Here is a 25528-nt window from a genome sequence, read left to right as displayed (position 1 = left end):
AGCTGTAATAGCGTCACACCAACTGCTATGCTACTCAATGGTGGAGAGGTCCTTGATCTGCAGCCTCAAAGACTCCATTCCAGACTGATGCAACCAGTCAGAAAGCTCTCAACTACAATGTACATCTGTAGAAAGTTAATAGTCTTTGGTGACATACTAAATTTCAAACTCCCAATGAAGTGAAGCAACTGGTGTACTTTGTTATTCAATCAATGTGCTGAGGCCGGGATAGAGATGGTCCAAAATGTTAATACCCACGAACTTGCAGTTACTCATCTTTTCCATCACTAACACCTCAGTGGGGACTGGTGTGTTCTGACTTCCCCTTCCTGAGGTCCATAGTCAATTCTTTAGTCTTGCTGATGTTGAGTGTGAGGTGCTTGTCAGAACACTTAGTCAGCCGATGAATCAGTCTCTTTCATGTGCACCTCCTTATTACCATCTGCGATTTTGCCTCATTGGAGCTGTGTCTAGCCACATGGTCATGAGAGTAGGAGAGTAAAGCAGTGGGCTTATTATGCATCCTTGAGGCACGACCATATTGGTAGTCAATGAGAAGATGTTATTACCGTTCCATACTGACTGTGGTCTCCCAATAAAGAAGCCAAAGATCCAGTTGCAGAGGGAAGTACGAAGGCCCAAGTTTTGAGGCTTGTTGATTAGTACTGACTGCTGCCCTCCAATAATGTAATACTCCCATTTTTACACAATCTGTTGCATGAGGGAAGTAAATAAAGATTTATGATTATAGATCATTCCTATTTTGAAATGAATATCCCCTTTTTCACCATTAGAATAAGATCACTGAATCTCTTAAGAGAAAACTGCTTTAATATAAAACTAGTAATATTATTGTTCATAGAGCAAAGACTTAAATAAAACCATTCAAGATTAAACTATTCTGATGCATTTTAGTCACATTGTGCATAATGATATTCAGATTGCTTTTGAAATTTTATCTTTGTGAATTTTCAGAGCAAAATGAAGTAGAAGTGGCAGTATTAATTTGAAATGGGTACAATTTGAAAATTTAATGTGTAACATAATGTAAATTTCAAAAGGGAAGCTAAAGTCCACTTGTTAGCTTGTTAGAGTATGAAATTCTAAAATGAAAATGATACATTTAAAATAATGGTATTTTGAACCAATTTTAAACCCAATCATACAAAGGATGAACCCACAGTAGTAACTGATTACTTACACATTGAATATTGACAAAACATGAACATCTGTGTGTTCTGGCAAGGCACTTTCAGTGGTTTTCCAATTTTTCAGTTGGTTCTTCCACTTGTTTCTTAGCTCTGTGTTGGCTTGCAGTGTCTAATCTTTGTCACTTAACCAAATTTCCCAATTCAAGCATTGTATTTTATTCTGGTGTTGAACAGTTACTCTTGGTCGCTATGGGTTTTGTTTGGCTTTCACCATTGCAACTCTCAGCTGATGTTTCCATAACACTTGTAATTTCCAGTGAGACAACCTTTTTGACCCATAGCTAATCTGTTGACCTTGGTCTGACTGAGTATGGTTGAACTTGGTAGGTGCAGGTGTACCCACCACCACTGGTTCTGGGGATTATTAGCACTTGTGATCTCTCCACCAATGGAACATTGATTCTTGTAAATGCTATTTCCTGTCAGACTTGAGCATTTGCAAAATTTAGCTTTTTTTACTAATGAGGTTCAGAATCTGTTCTATTCCTGAAATGTGGAGAAAACCAATATATTAAAAATCTTGATACTCTATCGACAAAATTTATCTGGCTTTTCTGTGACAATTTGTGGCATCTTTGGTCGTCCCCGTTTTAACATTAATTTGTCACCTTCATTCTCCTTTTCCAATAGTGTCAGATATGATATGTACATTGCATCATTGAGGTCTTTCTCTTATATTGCAGCAAATTGCCTGATGTCAAGTTCTGCTTGTTAACTTTTTTCAAATATTTTAATTTTTTTTTACATAGGGGAGTTGAGGGTTATGGGGAAAAGGTAGGTAGATGGAGCTGAGTTACGGGCATATCAGCCATGATTTTATTGAAATGTGGGGCAGGCTCGATGGGCCGAATGGCCTACTCCTGCTCCTATTTCTTATGTTCTTGATTGTAAATAAGAACTATTATACATAAGCATGACAAAAATGGGAAACTGAACCCTGTTCTTGACTCCCCTTTTCATTTCACCAAATGATAGAGATTGACAAACAATTTTACATTCACTTTGACTCTATTGAAGTGCATTTTATTTCTAAAGATAATGCATGCATTAATTTATGCACACTTTTCAATAGGCTTTAACAAATTTTATTGAGCAACACACGTCAAAAGCTGGAGGAACTCAGCAGCTCAGGCACCATCTATGGAGAGGAATAAGCAGTCAATATTTCAGGCCGAGGTCCTTCATCAGGACTGAAAAGGAAGGGGCGGGGGAAAGCCAGAATTAGGTGGGGGAGTGGAAGGAGTGCAAAATTACTTTTTGTTAGGTGAGAGGGGAGGTGGATGGGTGGGGAAGGGGGTCTGAAGGGAGTAGAGTTCCTCCAGCAATGTGTTTATTGCTCTGGATTTTCAGCATCTGCACAATTTCTTGTGTTTATAAACTTTCTTGTCATTTTAATGTAAAATATTTTGTGATTCATTTGTATTTTTGCTCCAAAAGTAACAATGAATTAAATCAGGAGTTTGAAGAAGGCAGGCAGCCATAAATTAACTAAATTAATGCTGCCTGAGCATTAATTTTGGCATCGGCGGGCAGGCAGGACTTAATTAATATAATCACACTCTCAGTCCTTGGATCCTGGCTTCTGAGATGGCAGGAGTTAGCTGAATAAATCCAAGCTGGCTTTGGATATAAAGATGGCTAGAAATCCATGGATTAAGCTATCCCTTTTTGAAGGTAAGATAACAAAATAATAAAATAGGATTGTAATAAATGGTATTTAAATTTCTCTTGAGAGATGCACCTGCTGATTTTTTGGCCAAATAGGAGTTGAGAAATTGAATCATTGTGAAAGAAGTGAAGCATGGTGGTCACAATTCATTACTTTGGGATATGGATAAATTAATTGGATTTTTTTTGTTGTTGTTGCATTCACATTTTCCCCTCTGTTTTCTCTACTTATTTCAGGTTACTAATGTCATGCCAGATTGCAGTACAGCAAAAATGGAGATCTCTGGTGTGTCATATGTTTAGCTTTGGGCATAAAATGTTACATGATGTCATGTGCTGATGGTGCAGAACAATGATTCACTAAGTTTATAAATGAGAAAATCTGCAGAAGCTAGAAATGAAGGGTCTCTGCCTGAAACATCGACTGTACTCTTTTCCATAGATGCTGCCTGGCCTGCTGAGTTCCTCCAGCATTTTGTGTGTGTTGCTTCACTAAAATTCTATTTTTTCTTGGAATTGCCAGTCAAGTAGCTAACTAAAGGTGAATAGAAAATATGTTGAAATAAATTCATATTTTGATGTATGGCAATTAGGCAGGAAGGAAAAAACTGATTGGGAGTAGGTGTGGTCAAAGAAAGATTAACTTGTCACATGTACAGTGAAATATTCTCTGCATCAATGACCATCACAGTCCGAGGATTGTGCTGGGGTAAGTGCCACCATGCTTTCAGCACCAAAATAGCATGCTTACAACTCACTCTAACCAGTACATTTTTGGCATTTGGGAGGAAACCCATCCAGTCACAGGGAGAATGTACAGTCCTTGCAGACAGCAGTGAAAATTGATCCCCAACTGATGATTACTGGCAGTGTAAAACAATTGTATTAATCAGTACACTACCCTGTCACCCTAGGTGGAGTATATAATGGGTTCTGGGAATCTAGCACCACATCAGAAATATAGTAACTTGCTGTTCAGAGTTCTAAGTTTTGATGATAATCATCAAGGCAGCAAAATTAATTGTGGTTTGTTTCTTTGTTAGTCAGGTAGTTATGCAAACTCCATATTAAATTCTAAATTGGCTGAAAATGACTACTTCATACAGTTGAGTTTCTCATACTTCCACATTCATTACTTGGAGGTGACTTACTCATTGAGGAATTTCCTAAACTGCAATTCTGCACAGATCATATTATGATATCAAAATAAAATTTCCCAGAGATTGGTTACTTTAAGATTTATTCAGCCTTGGTTCAAGTTTTTAAAATATTTTTTAGTGTTGCCGAATGAAACAAATAGCTTGTACAAATTCTAGGGTGCAGCATATTTTGCTGTTTTGATGCATACACTGGATTTGGCAGCTAATTTAGAACTAGTTTTACTTCCTCCCTGTTAAGTTTCCCTTCAAATTAAATGACTTGTATCTCATTCTTTAAAAACTTAAAATAAAGAAATATTTAAACTTTGAACTGGGTGTAATATACTGATATAGTATCAAAATTCTGTTGTTGATTGCCTCCATTGTTGTTTGTCATCTGTGTCAATGATCTGGATGATAATGCAGTAAACTGGATCAGCAATTTTGCAGATGACACCAAGTTTGGGGGTGTAGTGGACAGTGAGGAAGACCATTAAAGCTTGTAGTGGGATCAGGACCATAGGGGGAAAATGGACTGAAAAATGGTAGATAGAATTTACTGAAGACAAGTGTAAGGCGTTACACTTTGGAGGATCAACCAGGTGAGTGTTTTACACGTTGAACGGAAGGGCACTGAGCAGTACAGTAGAACAGAGATATGGGAATACAGATCCATATTCCCTTGAAAGTGGTGCCACAGGTAGATAGACTTCTATTTTTAAAAAAAGACTTTTGACACATTGGCCTTCATAAATCAATCTATTGACTACAGGATTTGAGATGTTAATGTTGAAATTGTAATACATTGGTGAGACCTAATTTGGAATATTGTGTGCCGTTTTGGTCACCTACCTACAGGAAAGATGTAAATAAGATTGAAAGCAGAAAAAATCCTTTAAGAATGTTGCCAGGACTTCAGGACCTTAGTTATAGGGAAAGGTTGAATAGGTTAGCACTTTATGGAATAAATGGAATGGCCTATTCCTGCACCTATTTTCTATGTTTATTCCTTGGAATGGAGAAAATGGAGGGGAGATTTGATAGAGGTATACAAAATTTATGAGTATAGATTGAGTAAATGCTAGCATGCTTTTTCCATTGAGTTTAGGTAAGAACTAGAGGTCACAGGTTAGGGTGAAAAGTGAAATGTTCAAGGGAAACATGAGGAACTTCTCTCAAAGGGTGATCAGAGTGTAGAACAAACTGCCAGCACAAGTGCTGGATGCAGGACATTTAAGAGAAATTTTTGGATAGGTACAAAAATTTTCTATCCAAAGCTTTCCTCTGACACCCACAAAAATGTGATGATAAACTAACTGAGTACGATAAATTATCCCTGGTGTAGGTAAGTGAGTGGCAGGAGTGTTAATTGTCATCTGTCAGAGAATAAGGTAATGGGGTATAAATGGGGGGATGCAAATGCTGTGGGAGACCTGGCTTGGCCTGAATGTGACCAAAATGTGACAAAGTTATAAAATGTACCAGCAGCCAACCTTTGTATCGTATCCATGTTTTAGCAAAAATTGTGTTTTAGCAGTGAATGAATATTCTGAATACGTTAGTGGAAACGTGCTTCTCTGATGTAATTATTAGCCAAGCATTCTCAGATGAATTAAGAGAGACACTGCTGAGATGACATTCCAAGCATTCTGAACAATTTTTTGGTTCTCTAACCAAGGGAAATTTTTCCATTGGAGCTGCTTTAAAGCCGGAACTTAGAATGAATAAAGTGACAAAGAGGTCAAGCAGGTTGGGATCAATTGGGATAATGAGAAGTAATCTTATTGATTCCTAGGGGACTAAACATGATAAATGTTTTGGAGAAGTAATTTCTTTTGAGTGAGTCCAGGAGCAGAGGGTGTGGTTTCAGAACAAGGAGTGCCAATTGAAGAGTGGATGCTAAAGGATAACCTCTTTTGGGACTGATAGTTTTTGGAGCTCCTTGCTTCAGAGAGCTGTAGGGATAGACTTGGTTTATTTAAGGCTGAAAGAGATGTGTCCCTATTGGTAAGCAAATCAATGTACATATGCACAAGGGACAGTATGTGGACTTGATTAGTTGTAAACCTGTAAAATAGTGGAGCTAACTTGAGGGGCTGAATGGCCACCTCACATTCTTTTTATTGTCTTAATGTTTTATAGCTCAGTGTTGAAGTTGGTAATGTCAAAGACAATTCCAAGTTATTCCAGTGAGAAGCTTGCTGTGGTGGAGCAACGTGATTTGCATCAAAGTACATAAATCAACAAAACTTAAATTGTCAGACATGCTAGATTTCAGAATTTGTGCATCTGTTGTACAGTGTCTTGGGGATTTTTGTAGTGTCACAGTTGCCAACTATTGCTCATTCCCAACAATCCCATGTGCTCTCATTAGGATTGTATCCTTCTGTGTCTTGCCTATTTGAATGCTTCACAAATGTAGTATTTATTTGTTGGGTATTTTATTGATAGTGGAGCAAGAATTGACTAAAATAATGTAGTGACCTACAGGTTGAATTCTGAATAGGTTCATGAATTTGGTTTGTATTGCATTGTGTCATAGAGCCTTACAGCACAAAACAATGTTTTTAGAATGTAAAAGGATGGAATCTCTTACAATGATAAAGGAATTTAAAGTAGATGCAGAGACCGAGCCAAATTGCAATGATTCTGTTCTATTGAGTTGATGGGAATCACTGCATATCAATGCCAAAGAGTAATATAAACTGCTAACGTTTGTGATTGCAGCCAAGCATTATTCCTTTCACTTTAATATGATTGTATGAATTTCTTTTGTTCTGGACATAATGTTTCACATCTGTATCTCTGGCTTAAGCTGCCTAGCATTAGCTGTTACATATGTCCATCCTTAATAGTACTTTATGGTATGCTTAATTAATTTAAACTTCTAAATTTTAAATAAATCCTGTTCGTTTTACTTCCTTTCTTAAAATGTGGTAATGTATCTATTACATAATTTGCACCCATAATTTTGAATTTTAAATGTGTTTTATAAAAGCTTTATCAGAAAGAAAAATTATTATCCATTGCTGCTTCAAAGTTTTATTATAATGTTGAGCTGAAAAGTAAATAGACTTCTTTCTTAAGACAACATTTGTTCAGATAGCACTTCATACCCTGGTACTTATGCCCTCACTTTATTTTCCAGCCCATTATTTGTGACATGGAAGATTGGCCGTGATAAGCGGTTGCGAGGATGCATAGGTACATTTTCTGCCATGAACTTGCATTCAGGACTCAGGGAGTACACTCTTACCAGGTGAGTTATGCAGAGAGTTCATTTATTTTTGTTTTCAAGCATGCTCACATCAGTACATTGGTTTAAACAGTATTTTCTGTCTATGTACCAAGGAAGGAAGTTAATCTGATAACTAATCATTTAGGTAGTCTGGGAAATACTTGTGTACTAAAGGCTGTCCTGCATTAAGAACATCTGTCTTACTGACACCCCTAATGTGCTCTGATGATCTTTCAGTTCAAATGTCCAATGTTTATTCTCATGAATGTTTTGTCTTTTTGTGCCTTTCTCCTTCCACCCCCCCACCAAACTTTTAGCTATTTATCAGTGTTTTGTGCTTTCTTGTGTGTAAATGTACAGTATGTTACCATTTCTTTATGTATTTTCTGAGTTACAGACAAAATAAATCTAACAATGTCTGTAAAGCTAGAACCCATTCATTACCTGGAAACGGCCTGTAATTGTGATATTAATTAAATGACCTCTAGTGGTCTGCTATTTTGAGTATAGTTGTATGGGGAAAAAAAAGTTGTTTTTTTTTGCCAGCGACTTCAGTTTTCTGTTGGAGATCTTTGGTAGTCTCAGTGCTGGAAATTGTAATACTTAATATCTAGGAGCTGTTGTCTGCCTTGTTTTTTGGAGTGCATAATGCCAACTTCTTTAGGAAGGCAGCTTCACCCATAATGAAGACACATATCCAAAGCTTTCTATTTGGAAAGTTCATCAGCTTGATGATTTATTAGCAGAAGAGTTCTATCTCATTGAGTATATCACTAAAAATGCAAACAAAATTTCCAAGACTTAGCTATGGTGAATCCCAAGAATATTTCTAAAAGCAGAAAAAAATCAAAAAGCTTGCTGAATCTGCCCATGAGTCCCTGCAGAATTCCACTAGTATTTGCTTTATAAATGTTAACTGCTTCAAGGTGTAGTTTGTTACCACACCAATCTTGGGGTGTGGGGGTGGGGTGGAGGGAAGAAGAGAAAAAACAGGAAGTCAGAGCTTTTAATATTTTGAACTTGTTTCCTTTAGAAGCGTATATTTATCAAGGAAATTGGGTCAAATTGAGCTAGGTTCAGCCCACTACCTGCAGGATTCAGTGCACTTAACTGAAGTGGATGGAGAGCCTACTTATCTCGGTATAGTTAGGCCTCGGGCAAATGTACTGCTGAGGCTCTAACTGTAGTATGCCCAAGTAGCTACTAAAAGGCAGGGGCATTTTTTTTAGATTTGAAATGCTTCTGGTATGCAAAGAATAGTATAGTGCTGTGTAAGTTCTGACTCATGAGGTGGAAAAGGCAGTTTCCTTTGCATAATGCTGGGAAATTCCATGTGATCAGCCTTCTTCGTTGTGGCTGGACTTGACAGAGTCCAAAGCCAGATTTCACTTCCAGATGACGTCTTTTATTCATGATTTCCTGGACTTGCAACAGGTTCTAGGTACTATCTGGGAATAGCTAAATGCCTGCACTATTCCCTTTGGAGTAACTGGCTATAAGCAGTATACTTCAGCCCATTGTTAGAAAAACATCTGCTTTTTATGACAATGTAAACTTAAGTAATGTGGAGAAGAAAATTGATATTACTGAATTCTTTAAAGTAATTAGATACTCTTAAAGGTGGTTTGCATCATTAGTATTTCAATACCTTACCTCCCGCCTAGGTAGCCTCCTTCCTGCCAGCATGAACATCCAACTCACTGACCTCCGTTGATACCCCTGCCCCCCACCCTTACCCCCATCCCTATCTATTATTTTAGTCTGGTTCTCTTTCTCTCTCTCTTCCCCCCTCACTATAATCTCTCCCCCCCCAGCCCTACCTTTCTTTCTCGTTTATTTCCCATAATTCTCCACCTTCCCCCAGTCCATTTCCCTCCAGCCTATCACTTCCCAGCTCTCTACTTTATCCCTCCCCCAACTTCTTATCCCCCCTCGACCATCCCATGTTATTTCACTCCTGATGAAGGGTTTTGGCCCGAAACTTCGTTATTACCTCCTCCCATAGATGCTGTCTGGCCTGCTGAGTTCTCTCTTTCAATCTTTTTATTAATATTTAGAATATTATGAATGAGATACAATTCAAATAATGGTAAGAGATTACAAATATATAGACTCCCATTATACATAAAGAAATACATAAACAATGAATAGAGCATAAGTAAGTTTCCCAAAACATAAACCATATAGTATATATATGAACAAGGTAAGTTTAGATATTTCATAATATATAGTGTAAAAAAGAGAAAAAAAAATCTATCTAAGAAAGTTAGCTAATCTACTAATCTAGTATCAAGAAAAAGAAAAAAAAAACAAAGAAGAAAAAAAATAAAAAAAACTTAAAAAAAGAGAAAAAAAAAAGGGCTGTTCATAGTATCTCACGAGTATACATAAACATCAATGACGTCAACTCCGATCCTCTCAACATACATACGATTAAAGCTGAAAAAAAACCGATAAGCCTGGCACAGGGCCACTACATCATATGAAAATATTGAATAAATGGTCTCCATATCTTTTCAAATTTAATAGAAGTATCAAATACAGCACTTCTAATTTTTTCTAAATTTAGACATAACATAGTTTGAGAAAGCCAATGAAACACCGTGGGAGGATTAATTTCCTTCCAATTCAACAAAATAGATCTTCTAGCCATCAAAGTGAGAAAAGCAATCATTCGACAGGCGGAAGGAGATAAGTGAAGTAAGTCCATCATCGGTAAACCAAAAATTGCGGTAATAGGATGGGGTTGTAAATCAATGTTCAATACCGCCGAAATAATATCAAAAATATCTTTCCAATATTTTCTCAAAAGTGGACATGACCAAAACATATGAGTTAAAGAAGCGATTTCTAAATGACATCTGTCACAAATAGGGTTTATATGAGAATAAAAATGAGCTAATTTATCCTTGGACATATGTGCCCTATGTACAACCTTAAATTGTAATAATGAATGTTTGGCACATATAGATGATGTATTAACTAATTTAAGAATTCTATCCCAATTCTCAATAGGAATAATAAGATTAAGTTCTCTTTCCCAATCATTTTTGGTCTTATCAAAGGGCACTGAACGTATCTTCATAATTATATTATAAAGTTTTGATATAAGCCCTTTTTGAAAAGGGTTTAATTCAAACAAACTTTCCAAAGTATCTGAAGACAGAGAATTTGGGAACGAAGGAAGTACCGTACTTAAAAAATGCCTAACCTGTAAGTATCTAAAAAAATGAAATCTAGGCAAATTATATTTATTAGCTAGTTGCTCAAAGGACATAAAACAGTTGTCCAAAAATAAGTCGGAAAATCTTAATAATCCCTTAGTTTTCCAAGCCAAAAAAGCATGATCTATAATTGAGGGATGGAAAAAACAATTAGATACAATAGGACTATTTAACATGAATTGAGTCAACCCGAAAAATTTCCGAAATTGAAACCATATACGTAAGGTATATTTAACTATCGGGTTGTCAATTCGCTTCGGCAATTTAGAAAGAGCAAAAGGGAGAGATGTCCCTAAGATAGAACCCAGAGCATAAGCAGAAACCGATTTGGTTTCCAAACTCACCCAATGAGGGCCAAAAGGACCATCCCATTCTTTCAACCAACATATCAAATATCTAATATTAACTGCCCAATAATAAAATCTGAAATTGGGTAATGCCAACCCACCATCCTTCTTTGTCTTCTGTAAGTATATTTTACCTAACCTGGGATTTTTATTCTGCCATATATATGAAGAAATTTTTGAATCAACATTAGTAAAAAAGGATTTCGGAATAAAAATTGGTACCGCTTGAAAAACATATAAAAATTTAGGTAAAATAACCATCTTAATAGCATTAATCCTACCTATCAGAGATAAAGATAATGGTGACCACTTAGTAAACAAACCTTTAATCTGATCAATTAAGGGTAAAAAATTAAACCGAAATAATTCTTTATGGTTTTTGGTAATTTTAATCCCTAAATAAGTAAAAGAATCGTTAGCTAATTTAAAAGGTAAAATACCATAATTTGGGACCTGTCTATTCAAAGGAAACAATTCACTCTTATTAAGATTTAACTTATACCCAGAAAACTCACTAAATTGAGCCAACAATGATAAGACTGCTGGAATAGATTTCTCAGGATTAGAGATGAATAATAATAAATCGTCTGCATATAAAAATACCTTATGAATATCTGTTCCACGATTAATACCCAAAATATCCTGTGATTCTCTGATGGCAATTGCCAAAGGTTCTAAAGCGATGTTAAATAGTAATGGACTAAGAGGACAACCTTGTCTAGTGCCCCGAAATAAACGAAAAAATGGAGATCTTTGATTATTAGTAAACACCGAGGCTACTGGAGTTTGATATATCAGTTTAATCCAAGAAATAAAGGTCGGACTAAAATTAAACTTCTCCAACACATAAAATAAGTAGGGCCATTCAACTCTATCAAATGCTTTTTCCGCATCTAATGATATAACACATTCTGAAGTATTATGTGAAGGAGTATAAACAATATTCAATAATCTCCTAACATTGAAAAAAGAATAGCGATTTTTAATAAAACCGGTTTGGTCTTCCGAAATAATTTGGGGTAATACCTTCTCCAACCTAGAAGCCAGCAACTTGGAAAAAATCTTAGAATCCACATTCAATAAAGATATTGGTCTGTAGGATGCACAATCAGTAGGGTCTTTATCTTTCTTCAGTATTAAAGAAATGGAAGCTCTATAAAAAGATTGTGGCAACTTCCCCAATCTAATTGCTTCTTCAAACACCTTGCATAGCCAAGGAGATAGAGTATCAGAAAAACATTTAAAAAATTCTACTGTATACCCATCTGGACCTGGTGCTTTCCCAGAATTCATTGAGGAAATAACCCCTTTAATTTCCGCATCCGTAAACGGAGTATCTATTACTGAAATATCATCAGATGATAGTTTTGGAAAATTCAATTTGAGTTCTACCAGCATTTTGTTTTTTATTTATTTCCAGCATCTGCAGATTCACTCGTGTTGCATTATTAATATATAGTGATTGACAGAATAGGGCTTGCCTCGATTAAGGAATATGTTGAACTGAGTAGCTTAAGAACTCTAGATATTTGTTTTAAATACTTAATAACGAGTTAAATCCTTCAACCAGAGGTCAGTAAGCATCTATCAAGGGTGCAAAATTGGGGAAGAAGATTGAATTTCAGTGTCAGTGTATTTGTACTTTTCCAAAATTGCATAATCATTGAAATTTACTACCGTGCTCTTAAAAGGAAATTAGTGATGTATAACTAAATGCTAGACTGACTTGTGGCACTCATGTACAAAAGATGAATATTTACAAATTCAGAATACTTGTTGCGTGATAGAATCCAAATCGGTGGAGTAGAATTTCATCAAATCCAGGTTAAGTTAGCCTCATTTTCATTTTAAAATGTTTTATTTGACTTATAGTTCCAGCAGAGTTTATAACATGTGCATATACTCTTAATGGCAATGTTCTTCTTCATTCTCTTCTGATTTGACCAGGTCTATATTTCTATCAGGAATGGGTTGTTACATATTTTGATGGATAGTTACAAAATAATACTGCAGATGAATTTACATGACAATGTTTTCTGGAACACGGATAGTTGAAGTTGTGCATAAAAGAAAACTAAATTTTAGTTGCAATCCTTACAAGTACAGGCATTATTTAACAGAATTTCTCTTGTGAGCCACAAATATGTCAAATGGAAATCTTGTGCATTGTTTAGCTACCAGAAATATTTATGGAAGTTTATCAAAAATAAAGTTCTATACTGTAAATTACAAATGGCTTTTATAATGGGAATGCAGATGCTTTTTGAAATCAGCTGGCCTTTGGTTGCTTGTATGTCAGCCTTTAATTGGTTTTGTTCCAGTTATGCAGGTGAAATAAATGTTTCTTCTATAGCAAAATTAATTGATTCAAATTCTAATGGCAGCCATTTAGAAGTTGAAAGCTAGTTATAAAATGACCTTTGCTAATAAAGCAAAAGCATTTCTTGGCCACTGTCACTACCTTTCACAGTGATCTAACTGGATTTTTTTTCCCCAGTTTGAATCTGGCTCCTGTCTCCATTTAACTGATTGCTGTCAAATTTCACCTGGAATGATAGTGAAATAGATTTGGCTATGCCTTGGGTAGTTAGCTTCAGGCCGCAGCAGTGTTTTAAAAAATAATAATAATAAGCTGGCTTTTAGAGCTGTGATTGTAAAGATTAGTTGCCAGTATTTCATAGTACTTTTTTATTTTAAAGAATGAAGAAATTCCTTTTAATCCAGTTTTTTATGTCAAAAGCTTTAATATTGCTTGAGTTACAAAAGAATTGTGAACTGATAATTGGAATGCCATTTGCATTGTTGCCACCTGCAATAAATAAAACTACTTTTTTTCTGGTAGAATATTAAAGTTAAGTTGTTCATAAACTGAGTGAGCCTGGAAGGCTCCTATTTTTTACTTGATTGTAGCTTGTAACAGACCTTGAAGAACTATTTTCTAAATGAACAAAACAGGATTGGGGAAAGTATTCTGAAACCGTGCAGTTTCTTTCAAAGTTCAAAACAATCAGTTGGTATTTACAGTCAATTTGTCCAGTGGTCAAACTCTGAAACAAATGAATTGCATACTGACTTGTGCATGTCCATTCATAAAATTGAAATGGAAAGCATTCAGCTAGTAATATGGTACTATTGTAATTTAAGTGTAAATCTTCAATCATTGGGGCCTCTCAAAATAAATTGATTTAGCCATATAGTTAGGATTTTATGTAAAAACTGTATTTTATGTATCTTTGCTCTTGGGTAATTGACAGAGCTATGGACAGAGACACATTAAACTATTAAATTCAGGAATTCTGTTGCATTTTTAGTTCTGGCAAAATATCCAAACTTATGGTAAAACTGGAAATTTGCATCAGCCACAAATGATGCATCATGACAAAATGAAAGTTTTTTTTTCCATCTACTTATCCTGTAACTTTATGAAGTCATCTTATAGAAGCTATGTTAAGATCTTGTAGCCTTGATCCAACTTGATACTGTCGGGCTGATTCAGTATCTTGCTGTGTCAAGTAGCTTCTGTTTATTTAACCAGTAAGTATATTATCCAAGTAGTTTAAACTGAATAGTAAGTGTAGATAATTTATAGAATTTTTGTGTGTTTTAGCAGGTACATTGTCAGTGCCAATATGTTAACAGTGTGTTTGCTTTTAAGCTTATCTGCTCACATGGTATTATGTTTTGTTGTAGAAAAGAGATAATATTGTGGACAGCCCTTTTTAATTTCCACTGAGGAAAACAATAAAACTGATAATTCAGTCTCTTGGGACATTTTTATGTACCAGCAGATTTCCAGACTTGTAATATTGGATGTTACTCTTTAAATCTCTTCTCTTTTGAATATTACACTATAATCTAACGCTTTTACAATGAACGTGGTGTACTTAAAAGAGCTTTGTGAAATGGGGCCCAGTGTAATTGAAGAGTATTCTGGAAGCAGGGTCTTGGTGTTTAAAGGTAATGCTAAATATAGTGCTGTTGAATTTAAAGAGAGCTAGGAAATGGGGCCTAGTGAGCCAAATGCTGAATCATTGGTGATTCCAAGTAACTGGAGACTGAATTATATGAATTTTCCTCTACTGTTATTACCATAGTGTACGTGTGCTCCTTGGGCTTGTAAGAACAGAAGATAGTCAGGGTGAACATTGTCTGTAGAATGAGAAACATCATTAACATTTCAGTTCAAGGCCTTCCAATAAAATCAAACAGACCTTCCAGTAGAAGCAGCAAACAAGACAGGATGTCTTGCAAAGTATCACATATGCCAGTGTGCAGAAAGAAGTTGTCTCACTGGCGTTAATTCTCAGTTCCACTCCCATTTTGAGCTCTCTTGGGTTTTGTTGAAATTGTGTAGGAAGCCAATGTTAACTTGAGCAGGACACCTTATCTTGCATTTATATACTTTATAGCCCTGAGAACTACACATTGATTTCAACAACTTCAGAACACTTCCTTGTTTGTATTGGTACCAGCCAGTTCTGATTGGTTGGTCATCCACCTATAACATCAACTCTCATACAAATGCTAAAAATCCAACACTCTTATTTCAAGTGTCTAGCATTAGCTATGTTCTGAAACTCACTGTTCTTGGTTTGTCTCTTGTCTCTTCCTTTATTCTTATTGCTCTCTACCTCCCTAAAAAGCAGTTTAACAGCCCTAAATGTTAGCTGTTTCTCCCTCTAGCAACTGCCTGACCAGAGTATCTCCAGGACTTGTTTATTTCTGACTAGTTACCGGTACTATGCTTAATGTTGCTTGTGTGATTATCAAGTTAAGGTTATTGTTGTTTAACTATACACAGTACACGTATACTGCCAAGAGAGACAACTTTTCTCTGGGCTAGGGTGTAAAGCACAGAAGTGCACATAACACACGATACTTAGGAAAGTAAGAATTAAATCTACAACTGAATTACGCATAGATAAAGAGCATAAGTATGGTAGGGTACAGTACAAATTATTCGGTGACACTTCAAATGCAGTGCAGCAGTTCAAAAGCCTAATGGCCTGAGGGAAGAAGCTGTTTCCCATTCCGACTGTGCCTATCTTTATGCTTCAGTCTCCTGCCTGATGGTAGAATGTCAGGGGATGCTGGTAATTATGTTTGCATTTATTGCTATCCAGTTTGGCTTTACAGTGTTCCTTGTAAATGAAATAAAATCCAACTTGTGTATAATTATTCCATATAATATAATTATGTTAAAATTATACTGTTTTACCCTTGAAACATGTTGAAAATAGGTGTACAAAAATGTTTTAAATACTGATGCACAGTATTTAAATTCACTTGAAGAGCACTGTTTTGAGAGTAAGGTCAACAATCTTTATTGGTTTGACATTGTGCCTTGTTAATGCTCTTTATAAAGCTAAGTTGAATAGACAACTGATGTTTGCATTGAAAAGGTATATTAAAGGTATATTAATTGGTGTCTGAGGGATGAGAACATTTTCCTCGACAGCAATGTAACTTAAATCACATGTGATAATTGTAATCTAGTGTCATTGCATTGCAATGGTGCATCCAAATTTGTGAGTAACATGATTGGAGCTACTTTCTGTTCAAGGTGGTGTGACAGTGCACCAGGTAGTAAGAGTTAAAAAATTCTATAAGAAAATATACAGTTTTCTGTCACTCTGTCAATAGATTTATATTGTACAGGTTGTATAGGGAAACTCTTCAAGAAGGTCTTTACTCCTAGCCTATACTACCATTTCTGATGATAAAATTGCTTTTTCATGTAACCATTGGTAACTCAAATAGTGTTGGTGTTGAGTGATATTTGGGAAAATAGCTTGTAGTAGATTCGGGAGTGATATAACAAATCAGCCAGTTTTTTTTAAATCGAAATTTTTACCATTGAGTCTTTGTATAATTTCCCAATTTGAGTAGGTTTGAAGCAAGCTCTTGTAGATGGATTAACTGTCAAAGAAAATCACACATTGGATTTCAAGTGTAAACATTTAACACTTTCCCAAGTATATGCTTTAGTAAGGCGCCTTGTGGTGGTGTTTGCCACAAATCTCCAGCTACCACTGAAGTGACACCTCCCATTAATTTATTATTGGCTAAGATATAATGCTTCAATGGCTGCTTTGTTAGTAAGCCATTGTGCTTTTATCCCAAACAATAAGCTCAACCTTTTAGAATTATTTTCCATTGCAGTTCCCAATCAATGCTACATGTTGGAGTCTCCACATGCATTGAATTTAAGGGGAACTTTTGCCTCTTGTTAAGTTTTGAAGCCGTGCCTAATGACATCACAACCAGGTTAATCGTGCTTTCTCAGCAAACTTTAGCTAATTGTAGATTGATAAGGAAAGGTTTTTCTATTCCACCAAAGAGATCTACACAAAAACTTATTTATTGATCATTGTAAATGGTCTCTAATCGTATCTTATGTATTTCTGTGGCATCTCAAGTATGTTTTTTTGTTACCTGAACCACAAAGAGAAACTGAAAATTTCTGTAGATCAACTATGACATCAGCTTAATGAAACTAGTTATTCATTACCATCTCTAAAATAAATAAATGTGTGGTTCTTCTCCATCTAAAGATTTTAAAAAGTTTAAAAAGTGATGAAACAGTATTAGTTACAGTACACACCAGAACTGGAGAAGCTCACTTTTAAAGTGGTTGGTTATATGCACCACAGAAGTACCAGTAATGGCCATCCTCCAGTGAGAGCAAATCTAACATTACATTGTTCAAGCCCCCATCATCCAGGAGGTTAACGATCCTGCAACCATAGGAGTGAGTTAGAATCTGGGGATTTCTGCTGAGTTGATTCCGAGTAGCATAATGCTTTTTCTACATCTGCAATGCACAATTCAGGAATCACAGAGGAGCAAGGCTGTGTTATCTTTCCATTACCATCCCACTCTTGCTTCATTCATTTGGAAGTATGCAATTATTCATTTTTGCCACAAGGCCTAAATCCTGGCAAATTCAGGCAAGCTAAAATGTGGAAGCACCTTCATCAGTAGGAATGTAATGGTTCAGGGTGTGTCCTCAGATTTTCTCAAGGGCAATGATTTTATTTATTTATTGAGATTCCGGCCCTTCAACATGTGCCGCCTAGCAATCCCTAATTTAACTCTTGCCCAATCACAGAACAACTTAGGCCAAACTCCTCTCACACAGCACCAGAAATGAACTCTGAACACCAGCACCCCAAGCTATAATAGGAACATGCCCACATCCTAGAAAATGTTTATGCCCTTCCTTAAAAAGTTTTGTTTCCTCAGGGACTTCTTCATAACTCATGAAATTCCTTAAATGTTCTTCAACTGTAATGTAAGTTATTTTTGATGTGGAATCACTTCAAACTGTCTCTGTGCTCTAATTATTCTGCTGAAGAGTGAGGCCATGGTTGCCATGGTGATAAGCTATTGAAGAATTATTTGGTTGGGTTGTGAGTGCAATCAAAACAGAATGCAATCAAAGGAACTAATAAAAACTGCAAATGCTGGTCAGAGTCATAGGAAGTATCCAGCAAATTGGGCAATATCAGTGCTGAGATTAAAATCTGTATTAATGTTACAGATAGATAACCAACAGAACTAGCCAATTCTCCGCTTCTATTGTTGAATTGCTGTGTGATTTCCATCCTTTTGTTTTGATTAGATTTGTATTCCTAGTTGTCCTGAATATGATGGTGGGGCCACCTTCTGGAATCATTGTGATGAATGAAGACCAACAATGATAGGAAGTTTCAGGACTGTAATTATTCAGTTGGCTAGCTGGTGGTGTAGTGGCATTTGCTACGGACTTTGAGGCGAGTGGTCCTGGGTTCATATCCGGCCGGCTCCTTGCTGGGTTAAGCGTTGAATGTTAAAGAAACAAAAAGATAGCTACCCGATGTGCCACAAGGCGCGTGGAAAAGAAAAACAACCATTGGAGGAAATTATTTCCATCCTGTTGTTCCTTTCCTCTAAGTGATGGAGGTGTTGTGTTCAAATTGAAAGTTACTGTGGTTACAATGACTACTGTGTGTTGTGCATTGTGGTCAAGACATGCAAGAACTAGAGAAACTATTAGAAACACCTTTAAACGTAGGTGATGTCTATTTGAATAAATGTCAGTTTATGATTTGTATATTTTGGTATCTTGAATATAAATGTGGTTCTTTTCTCTTTGTATACCATCATTCTCACCCACTCAATGGCCTACCACTACCATTAACCCAAAGCTGTTTTCCTATCTTTGATTTGTCATTTGTCATTAAACTGCAATTATACATGTCTTTACCTTACTCAGTTGCAGAGAGGGGACAGGGGATGGGGGAGCCATTGCATGATCTAGCAATTCTCTTTGTAGAACACACAATCTCTTAAGCCTCTCTTTTTGATCATTTAACATTAACTCACCTGCCACTTCACACCAAAGTAAGTAATTGTGTTCATTGCAGCTAAAATGTAATTTTCAAAAATGTCATTGAAATGCCATGTCTTCTCTTGCAATTTCCATGCATAGTATTTACCATTCTTTGAGAATATTCAGTCCTTTGAAAATGAAACTAGTACCATCAGAGAGCTCATGAGCAAAAGCAATATCTATTTTGAACTACCATTTTGTTCCCATTAAGTTATAATGTGGAAATGACAGCAAATCTGCTTTTAATATAACTCATTTTTTCATCTCTTGCTCACTTCAGATTCAAAGTACATCTATTATCAAACTATGTATACAGAATACAACACTGAGGTTCATCCTCCTGCAGGCAGCCACAAAACAAAGAAACACCGTGGAACAAGTTCAAGAAAATATCAAACACCCAAGGCATGAATAACCAATTGTGCAAATGACAAAACTTGAGCGAACAACGCATGGAATATCAAACTTCAAACCAGGAGTACTGTAGAATTCAGATTTTAGTTCAGTTTTGAGGTATAGTGCTAACCCTCTACCGGCCACAGAGCTATACTTTGCTGAAGAGCTGTTTGATTTGATTGCCCCAAACAAGCAGCTTAAAAAGAGGAAAGTAGAAAAGTAACCAAAATGCAGAAACACATGCAACATGAACCTCAAAGTCCTACAAAACGAATCCACGGCCTTGCCAATCATTCCTTGCAGGATTCTTGGGATTCACATTGCACTTTTCTCCGAAAGCAGCTAGCAAGAGGGAGAAGACCAGTCAAACATGGGCAGATTGTGCCATACACCTGCCTTTCCACCGCTCTCGACCTTGTTGATTTCAGCCTTGCTTGATTCCTCAATCAAACACTGGCAATAGAGTTTGTCATGGGCTCGCGCCACGTCTCCAGTCTCCCAGGCCTCTGCTCCAAATCTCATTGTGCTTCCTCAGAGACAGCAAAGTGCCAGATCAGTCAATCAGGCCAAAATCACATCATCAAAATGTAAATCACAGGTTCTAATCACACGCAGCTTCGTAGTAGAATCATTGAAAGAGGTGTAAGTTATTAAATACCATGTTATTTATAACTTTAAGCAAGGTGTGAGCATATCACATAGTAATGTGGTGACATATGGAATTAATACATTTTTATATATAACCCATAATTATTTAAATGAAGAAAAATGCACAATCAGTGTATATTATTGAAATGTTAAATGCACAACACCATCTGTCCAGCAATCTATTTGGACCCTCTCTTTCACCCCACCACCATCAGGCAGGAGGTATCATAGCATTAGGACAAAAACTGGAAATCAACTTCTTCCCCCAAGCTGTAAGATGACTGAACACCCCGTCACCACCCAGGTCTCATTACGGATGAAGTGCCAGTGGTGTTTTGCTGTTTATTTTTTAAACTTGTATATACACCTTGTTTGTTAATTTATTTGTGGTAATAATACTTATGTGTGTGAGGTATATGTACTGTGTGGTGTACCTTGTTCTGGAGGAATATTGTTTCATGACAAAGTTGAGTGACGAAGCTTGACTTGAACATAATTGGATCAGCCATCAGTTAGAATATAGACTTTGGACAAATATAAAATTATTGCAAGTTGTATATTTTTAAATATTGCACTTTGGTTCACATAGTATACATAGTAGTAGCACATAGTGCAAGCCACCAATGTACAGTCAAACCACAAGAGAAAATCTGGAAATCTGAGCAACACCTGCAAAATGCTGGAGGAGCTCAGCAGGCCAGGCAGCATCTATGAAAAAAGTACAGTTGACGTTTCGGGCCAAAACTCTTCGGCAGGCCTGGTGAAGGGTATCAGTCTGAAATGTCAACTGTACTTTTTTCCATGGATGCTGCCTGGCCTGCTGAGCTCCTCCAGCATTTTGTGTCTGTGTGTGTTGCACCAATATGCAACGTTGCAGAATGAAGTGCACTTCCATGCTTATAGTACTGCAACAAAACAGTTTTCACTAATACATTTTGAGTAATGGTTTTGAATATTTGCAGTGTCATGCTGACTGAACATGTAACCAACCACTTTAAAAGTGAGCTTCTCCAGTTCTGGTAACTGAAACTGTAACTAATACTGTTTCATCACTTTTTAACTTTTTAAAATCTTTAGATGGAGAAGAACCACCACACATTTATTTATTTTAGAGATGGTAATGAATAACTAGTTTCATTAAGCTGATGTCATTAGTTAAACATTTGTGTGGGAGAAGTGGGTTTGAATTTGTGGGACATTGAAATTTATTGAATATTCAAAGTCCTGGATAGAGAGGTTGTGGAAAGGATGTTTCTAGTAGTGGGAGAGGCTAGGATCAGGAGGCACAAGCTCAGAATAAAAGGATGTCCCTTTAGATCAGAAATAAGGAGGAATTTATTTAGCCAGAGAATCATTGCCACAATCAGCTGTGGAGGCCAAGTTGTTGGGTTTATTTAAAGCAGATGTTGATAGGTTCTTTGTTATGGGGAGAAGGCAGGAGAATAGGGTTGAGAGAGAATAATAAATCAGCCAGTGGTGGAGCATACTTGATGGACCAAATGGCCTAATTCTGCTCCTTTAATGGTCTTGGACCACATGGAAAATGACTAATTTTCAATAACCGGATATTTAGGGCCCATTCTGCAGAAGCCAACTACCAGATGTATTTTAACTTGGATAATTAGCTGACCTAATTTGATGTGCAGATGATAATTATTGAGCTATGGCCTGCTTGACTGTAGGAAAATATTGTGTCAGACTATTGAGTGAAATGTAATATTGTGCAAAATTATTTGTATTGACCTTTTGCAGATAATTCCTTCTCTGATTATAGTGAGCTGAAGCAATGCTGATTAATCTGTACTTGTAGAAAACATTGGAAAATAGTGGGTGCCATTGAGCAACACAATGCTGGAGGAATTGTGTTCACTCCCTTTGTTTGAAGTTTTGGAGTGCTTTTGTGTCCAAATGTTTGATGTTGCAGTCTATAGGATGAAACTTTAGTGAGAAAACATTGCATTCAACGCTCTGGCTGCTACATAAGCTGCCTTGCTTGATAATGTTTCCATATGTGAAAAATAGCATGCATAAATGTCTGAACTTGTGCTCCTTCCTCAAAATTCAATTGTCAATTTGCATTTCACTGTTATCCCTAAATATGGAGTCAGCATTACAAACAGGAGAAAATCTGCAGATGCTGGAAATCCAAAATGCTGGAGGAACTCAGCTGGCCAGGCAGCATCTATGGAAAAAAATAAACAGTTGACGTTTCAGGCTGAGACCCTTCATCAGGACTGGAGTCAGCATTACAAGTTTTGCTTGATATAACCATAATGAAGAGCACAAGGAAGAAATAAATGGAAGAACATGTATAGAAGAGTCGAGATAATGAATGTAATTGCAAGATCACCTAATGTTGTAAGATTTTTGATTTTCTCCAAATTTCCCTTTTTTTTAAAAAAAAAAGAATCTGTGAAAGATCCAGAAGTGCCCATATGGATAATGAAACTTAACTGGCTTTTAAATTCAACACAATAGGATTTTTCCCCCTCTATCTTTCCCATTCCAGAAGAATCGGCAGTCATTTGCCAAAAAGTGTTCTGAGTCTGAGATTGATCATTTTTGCAGCCTATCTTGTATACTTTGATCATTTTTCTGAAATCTGAGTGAATTAGAGGGAGAGTTTTGAGGGTTCTGTTGCATTTTATGTATATGTTATTATAGTTTCATGAGTAAATAGGAAACACCTCTTCATTTTTAGTACTTAATGAGTAGTCGTGCTGTGTGGTGCCTGATTTTGTCTTGAAGCTTTAGGAGAAAGAAACAGTTATTGGACTACTGTCTCTTGAGAGTGAGTTTAATGACTATAAGTCTCCAATTACTGATTTATATACTCCGCTCCATTTATAGTTCAAATTTCAGTTTGCAATTCTAATCTATTGTGCTGGCCAACAGCAAAGCTGGGTTTGAATTTTTTTTTAAACTTCAGCTCCTTCCAGAGTTCAAAAAGTAAGCTTAAAGTTTCAAAAGCAAAGCCTGGAGAAAATTTGTGCTGTCTTTATTTTAAGTATTGTATACACTGCCTCAATTCCCTGTTTTAGACTTCTTGCTTGTCTTATGCAAATAGAGAAAAAAATGTTGTTTTGGAGACAGTGTCTGCCATCTAAAAATACATGTTCAATTATGTTCTATTTCATTTCTGATGTCCTCTGACATGCTTGAAGACAATCGGTGCATTTTTGCAATGCAAGTATTTACAAATGTGATAGAAAATCACTCAAATTTTGTAATTATGTAATTCATATCTTGTTCTTAATGAGATGGAGTGATGTGCGGAAGGCAGGAAGAGGAATGCTTTGAACTGCTTTTAAGTGATGCTCTTCATTGTAGGTAAAGTGCAGGGAAAACTGAATAATTTTTTAAAAATTGACTGCATAACATGCCATGAGGTAAAAGATTGCTGATGCAATTTAATGGGTAAAATAAGTTGGTAAATTGTTAAATCCATATTAGTTGAAGGGAATGACAGGAACCTTCTACATATCATACATAGCTACACCCATGCGCTGAATACACAAGCAGAATGATTTTGTAAGATGTCAGCAGCTCCAGATCTTCCCTTTTTCCCCTCCTACACAATTCCTTGTGTGAAAGGTTTCATGTGAGAGCTATTTAAGTACTCTTACGCACGTGTTGATTTACAAAACATTACCTGCAAAGTCTGAAGCTGAAAAGATTCTATTTTATCTGGTGCAATGAGTATTCATAAAATGTCAGATTAAAACCATTATCTGTAATACAAATAGCATTGTTTATTGTTAAGTATGTATTTGTAATATAAAAAATTGCTAGCCATTTCACAATAGTATTGAATGTTGTAACGGTTGGATAGGTATCAATTGTTGCAGGAAATTAAACCCATACATGTTAATAAACATATACTCATTTTTCCATTTCTTGTGACTAAATTATTCCTTTACCAAAAGACAGATTGGTTGAATTTGGTTAATATCTTCGAGTACAGCTCTAATTGCTTGCTCAATATTTGAGTGAAGGTAATGAACATACCCCTTTTTTCCTTTTCACACTAAGCCTACCTTGGGAATTGGAGCTGGAATTTTGAAATGTATTTGGCAAATGAAATCTTAAAGTTTTAAGTGTTGGCATGTCATTTGCATCCTTATGTGGAGAGGACACAAGAACATAATGGTAAATGCATAAGAATCTTAAGCATTGAATGAAATTCTTAATGACTTGATGCTGGCTGTTATTTTTTAAGACAAATTTAAAACTTATTTCCCAACTTTAGTAGGTCTTTGAAAACCAAATTCAAGAAATGATGGGCAGTAAATTGGACTGAAATGTGACTGTTTTTCAATTTCTGCCTCAATATTTTAGTCAACTCTGAGCAAAAATTTAATTAGACTGAAGCTGTGTTTAAAAACTCCCTTCGTAGTGTTTTTGAAAAGTTCTTCAAGTGTTTAATTGTGAACATTTTTTTACATTAGTTGCACAAATTTTGTATTATCCAGAATTGAATTTTATCAGTACAGCATTGGACCAGCTGCTGTGTGCTTAATTTTCTCATTATGTTTGCGAAGATGAAATTAAATAAAGCAGTGAATGGTTCCAAGTCATTTCCACATGACAATAAAATTTAGTTTAAATTATTCTAACCTGGTAAGACATATGTCAATCTGGCCTCTTTCAGTGATCTGAACTTTAATGGATTTTTCAAGGCTTAAAACTAATATCTGTTAGCAAAGCACAATTTACAAAAGCAGCCACAGATGCTCTAGTTATTGGAAATACTGATTTAACAAAGACTCACCAAACAGGTTCTTGGGAAGACAGGTTATATCAAGAGATAATTGGGTAAGCTAGGCCTCTGTTTAGAGTGTAGAATGAGCAGTGATCTAATTTAAACATTGTAGGAGGTGTGACAGGCTTTACTCTGGCTAAGGAGTTTAGAACTAGCATCTCAACATGGGGAATAAGCCACTTCAGAGGGAAGGAGGATAAACTTCACTGAGAACTTGGAGAGCTATTGAAATTCTCTAGAAGATTGTGAAAATGCAGTCACTGCATTCAAAACTTGAGATTCATAGATCTCTTGATATTAGAGGAATCAAGGTTTTTATGAACAAAAGGCTGATTTTGAAGAATGGTTTTGAAGTAGATCAGTGGTCCCCAACCTCCGGGCCACGGACTGATACAAGGCTGTGAAGCACGCAGGGGTGCACCAGTAGCCAGCATGCATCCAGCATATCTTTAAGAAAAAAGCCGAAATAAACAAGGCAATTACCGTAGATTCCGGACTACAGAGCGCACCTGATTAAAAGC

General features: G+C 36.2%; 1 protein-coding gene across 3 annotated transcripts in view; it reads left to right on the top strand.

Annotated features, from left to right (window-relative positions):
* Positions 1-25528, top strand: part of LOC140734250 (nuclear protein AMMECR1-like) — a 156350-nt gene that overhangs the window by 88448 nt on the left and 42374 nt on the right. For all 3 annotated transcript variants that reach the window (XM_073057964.1, XM_073057962.1, XM_073057963.1), the window contains one exon: positions 7167-7277. In XM_073057964.1, the coding sequence (XP_072914065.1) occupies positions 7167-7277 (111 nt within the window). The remainder of the gene's footprint in view (positions 1-7166; positions 7278-25528) is intronic.

Source organism: Hemitrygon akajei, chromosome 10 (genome assembly GCF_048418815.1).
Source record: "Hemitrygon akajei chromosome 10, sHemAka1.3, whole genome shotgun sequence".
Lineage (NCBI taxonomy): Eukaryota > Metazoa > Chordata > Chondrichthyes > Myliobatiformes > Dasyatidae > Hemitrygon > Hemitrygon akajei.
This window is presented reverse-complemented; position numbering and strand designations above follow the sequence as displayed.